This window comes from Portunus trituberculatus, chromosome 33, assembly GCF_017591435.1.
Source record: "Portunus trituberculatus isolate SZX2019 chromosome 33, ASM1759143v1, whole genome shotgun sequence".
NCBI classification, from domain to species: domain Eukaryota; kingdom Metazoa; phylum Arthropoda; class Malacostraca; order Decapoda; family Portunidae; genus Portunus; species Portunus trituberculatus.
The window spans coordinates 6,894,375-6,899,374 of NC_059287.1; the positions used below are offsets into that span (position 1 = coordinate 6,894,375).

Genomic DNA, 5,000 nt, shown 5'->3' on the forward strand with positions numbered 1-5,000 from the left:
ATCATGCAGTATAAGTTTCCTTTCCGACCGTTCTATTGCTGCTGTGGTAGATGGCCACTGTTCTCCTAAATCTATTAACAGTGGTGTTCCTCAGGGTTCTGTCCTGTCACTCACTCTCTTTCTATTATTTACTAATGATCTTATCAACCAAACTTGTTGCCCTATCCACTCCTACGCTGAAGACACTACCCTACATCTTTCCACGTCCTTTCAGAGACGTCCAACCTTCAGGAAGTCAACAGATCACGTAGGGACGCCACAGAACGCCTGATTTCTGATCTTTCTAAGATTTCTGAATGAAGTAGAGAAAATTTAGTAGTGTTCAATACCTCAAAAACTCAAATCCTCCATCTATCAATTCAACATAACCTTCCAGAAAACTATCCTCTCTTCCTCAATGACACTCAACTGTCTCCCTCTTACACAATGAATATCCTCGATCTGTTCTTTACTCATAATCGTAACTGGAACCTTCACATCTCATCTCTTGCTAAAACAGCTTCTATGAAGTAAGGCGATCTGAGGCGTCTCCCCCAGTTTTCTCACCCCTCCAACTGCTCTATTCAAGGGCCTTATCCGCCTCTGTATGGAGTACTCTTCGCATGTCTGGGGCGGTTCTACTCATACAGTTTTATTAGATAGGGTAGAATGAAAAGCTTTTCGTCTCATTAACTCCCCTCCTCTGACTAACTGTCTGTCTTCAGCCTCTTTCTCACCGTCGAAATGTTGCATCTCTTTCTATCTTTTATCGTTACTTTCATGCTAACTGCTCTACTGATCTTGCTAACTGCATGCCTCCCCTCTTACTGAGGCCTCGCTGCACAAGGCTTTCTTCTTCCTCTCATCCCTATTCTGTCCAACTCTCTAATGCAAGAGTTAACCAGTACTCTCAATCATTCATATCTTATCTCTGGAACTCCCTGCTTGCTTCTGTATTTTTTTTAAGAGGCAAGTCTCAAGACATTTTTCTCTGAATTTTTGTTAATTCATTTGACTTTTAAGGAAACCGGTAAACAAGTGGACCATATTTTTTCCATTTTCTGTTGCCCTTGGCCAGTTGCCCCTCCTCCATTAAAAAATAAGAATACCTTAAGAACGTCATTTTTTTCCATTTAAGATAACATGCTCTCTCTCTCTCTCTCTCTCTCTCTCTCTCTCTCTCTCTCTCTCTCTCTCTCTCTCTCTCTCTCTCTCTCAAGTACGTTAAGAATGAAGGAAGAGCTTGGAGGTAAAGAGAAGGTAGACAAAGTATGAGAACAATAATGATGGAGAGAGGAGGGTAGGAAGAGTGAGGGGAAGAATAACGAAGACGAGGAAGTGGGAGAAAAAATAGAAGACAGAGGAAAGATGAATGAGAAGAAGGGATTAAGAAATAGGAAAATGAAAGTGGGGGATGAAAGAGAGGGAGAAAGAATAAGATGAGAAAGAGGAAACAAGAGAGCAGACACAGGCCAAAGTGGTGAGGCTAAGTAAGCTGACTGGGGGCGGAGCAGGATGAGGATGACCGGCTGTACACACACACACACACACACACACACACACACACACACACACACACACACACACACACCGATAAACAGATAGATAGACAGACAAATAGATAGATACATTGTTACGTAAATAAATAGACAGATAGATAAATAGATAGATAGATAGATAGATAGATTAATTGGTAGATTGAGAAATAGGTAGATACATACACGGACTGGTAGGTAGACAGAGATAGATAGATAGATAGATAGATAGATAGGTAGATAGATAGATTAATTGATTGATTAATTAAATACAATGAGAAATAGATAGATAGATACACGGACTGATTGATAGATATTGAGATAGATAGATAAATAGGTGGATAGATAGATAGATAGATAGATAGAAATACAAAATGACTGAATGATTGACAGATAAAGAGAGAAAGATAGATAGTCAAATAGGCAAATTTTAAGCATCAACAACACACACACACACACACACACACACACACACTCACCTGCTGCCACTCCACACGGGTCGCCTCCTTCCGGTCCTGTTCGCCCAGACGCATCTCATTCTTCTCAATGGTCTGGTACACTTTGTTCAGTACCCGCATGAACTGCTGCTCGAAGTCTGGCGGGGAGAGAATGAAGACTCGTTAAAATTCAGATGTAGATCTTGTATGTTTTCTTTTTTTTTTCCTATTGGATTTAATTTAACCCCTTCAGTACCATGACACATTTCCATATTCATTCTGCTTACTATTAGGTGATTTTATACAGCTTCAGAAACTTATATGGGGGTTGAAATATTGAAGACTCTGGCCATTAATCATGTGACCTTCATTGACCCTTCCTAATGTCAATAAAATGGTCTAATGGTACACAGATCTCAAGGTAAAAATGTGTCCCAGTACTGATGGGGTTTGGTTTATTTATCAATTTATTTTTACATGTGGAGTTTATCTCTACGATTTATTTTCCTCTATTTGTTTGTTATTCTTTTTTTCATCTATTTGATAAGTGTTTCTTGTTTTTACGAGTATTTGGTTATGATGTTTTATGTTCTCCATTGTATTTAGTTATTTATTTACTTCTTGTATATTCTCTCTCTCTCTCTCTCTCTCTCTCTCTCTCTCTCTCTCTCTCTCTCTCTCTCTCTCTCTCTCTCTCTCTCTCTCTCTCTCTCTCGTAAAAGGTTCGTATATTACCATCACAATTTTTAGTCTTTTTTTTTATTTGCTTTAATTTTTTTATCTTTCTTTTCAGAACTCGCAAATGCAATCACACACACACACACACACACACACACACACACACACACACACACACACACACACACACACACACACACACACACACACAGAATGCGGTAATGACTTTTCACATTTTATTCCCGTGTGTATTTTTGGTAGTGTCTCATAACAAACCTTCTTTAAATAATATGTAGAAGTTAATTAAGTATTGGTCATTTTGCCAGGTGGAAGGTTTTTTTTTTCTTTTCTTTTTATCTTGTGGATTTTTTTTATTCGGTATCACTTTTTTTATTTATTTTCCTTTCATTCCCTCTTTTCAACTTGTTGCTGTTGTTTGTTGATTTTAGATTTTGTTTTGTTTTTTTTGCTATTATTTTTACACGGGCGGATTTTGCTTTTGTTTTTTTTTAGTGTTGTTGTTTTGTTGTTGTTGTTTTGTTGTTGTTGTTGTTATTGAAGTTGTTGATTGTTGTTGTTGTTGTTGTTGTTGTTGTTGTTGAACAAAACCAGGTTTTCTCTGTTGAAAGATCAGAAGTTGCGTCCTATAGCATCTCGCCTTGAGTCATTTGTTGTTGTTGTTGTTGTTGTTGATTGCTGTTGTTGTTGTTGTTGGTATCATCAGCATAGGAGTGGATAGGGCATTGAGTCAGATTTAGGAGATCATTGATGAATAATAGAAAGAGAGTGGGTGATAGGACAGAACCCTGTGGAACACCACTGTTGATAGTTTTAGGGAAGAACAGTGACCGTCTACTACAGCAGCAATAGAACGATCGGAAAGGAAACTGGAGATGAAGGTACAGAGAGAAGGATAGAATCCGTAGGAGGGTAGTTTAGAAATTAAAGATTTGTGCCAGACTCTATCGAAGGCTTTCGATATGTCAAGGCCGACAGCAAAGGTTTCACCGAAGTCCCTAAAGAGGATGACCAAGATTCAGTTAGGAAAGTAAGAAGATCACCAGTAGATCTGCCTTTACGGAAACCATACTGGCAATCAGAGAGAAGGTTGTGAGCTGATAGATGCCTCATTATCTTCCTATTAAGGATAGACTCAAAGGCTTTAGAAAGGCAGGAAATCAAAGCTATAGGGCGGTAGTTAGAAGGATTGGAGTGGTCACCTTTTTAGGGACAGGTTGAATGTGAGCAAACTTCCAGCAAGAAGGATAAATAGAAGTAGAGACACAGATGAAAGAGTTTGACCAGGCAGTGAGCGAGTTCGGAAGCACAGTTTTTGAGAACAACAGGAGGGACTCCATCCGGACCGTAAGCCTTCCGAGAATCAAGGCCAGAGAGGGCCAGGAAAACGTCTTTATAAAGAATTTTAATTTTAGGGATGAAGTAGTCAGAGGGTGGAGGAGTAGGAGGAATATGCCCAGAATCATCCAAAGTTGAGTTGGTAGCAAAGGTTTGAGCGAAGAGTTCAGCTTTAGAAAAGAAGAGACAGCTGTAGAGCCATCTGGATGAAGTAAAGGAGGGAAAGACGAAGAAGTAAAGTTGTTAGAGATATTATTGGCTAGATGCCAGAAATCTCGAGAGGAGTTAGAATTGGAAAGACTTTGACATTTTCTATTGATGAAAGAGTTTTTAGTAAGTTGGAGAATAGATTTGGCATGATTACGGGCAGAAATATATAGGGCATGAGTTTCAGCAGTTGGATGGCTACGGAACCGTTTGTGAGCCGCCTCTCTATCATTGACAGCACGAGAACAAGCAGAGTTAAACCAAGGCTTTTTAGCTTTAGGGTTAGAGAAAGTATGAGGAATGTATAGCTCCATGCCAGAGATAATCACCTCTGTTATGCGCTCGGCACAAAGAGAAGGATCTCTGACATGAAAACAATAATCATAATTGCTGTGGTTGCTGTTGTTGTTGTTGTTGTTGTTGTTGTTGTTATTGCTGTGGTTGTTGTTGTTGTTGTTGTTGTTGTTGTTGTTGTTGTTGTTGTTGTTGTTGTTGTTGTTATTGCTGTGGTTGCTGTTGTTGTTGTTGTTGTTGTTGTTGTTGTTGTTGTTGTTGTTGTTGTTTGTTATTATTATTGTTGTTGTTATTGTTGTTGCTGTTGTTGTTATTGTTATTGTTGTTGTTATTGTTGTTATTGTTGTTATTGCTGTTGTTGTTGTTGTTTTTGTTATTGTTATTGTTGTTGTTATTGTTGTTATTGTTCGTTCCCAGAAGAAGCACAGATAAAATTCTTATTCGGTCTCATCATAATTATCTTTTTAATCTCGTCTTCTTTTCTCATCTTCATCACATCATTATATATATTTTT

General features: G+C 38.5%; 1 protein-coding gene across 1 annotated transcript in view; it reads right to left on the reverse strand.

Annotated features, from left to right (window-relative positions):
- LOC123512177 (neuronal acetylcholine receptor subunit alpha-10-like) overlaps positions 1-5,000 on the reverse strand; it is a 205,982-nt gene that overhangs the window by 9,590 nt on the left and 191,392 nt on the right. The window contains exon 9 of the mRNA XM_045268405.1: positions 1,994-2,109. Within this exon, the coding sequence (XP_045124340.1) occupies positions 1,994-2,109 (116 nt within the window). The remainder of the gene's footprint in view (positions 1-1,993; positions 2,110-5,000) is intronic.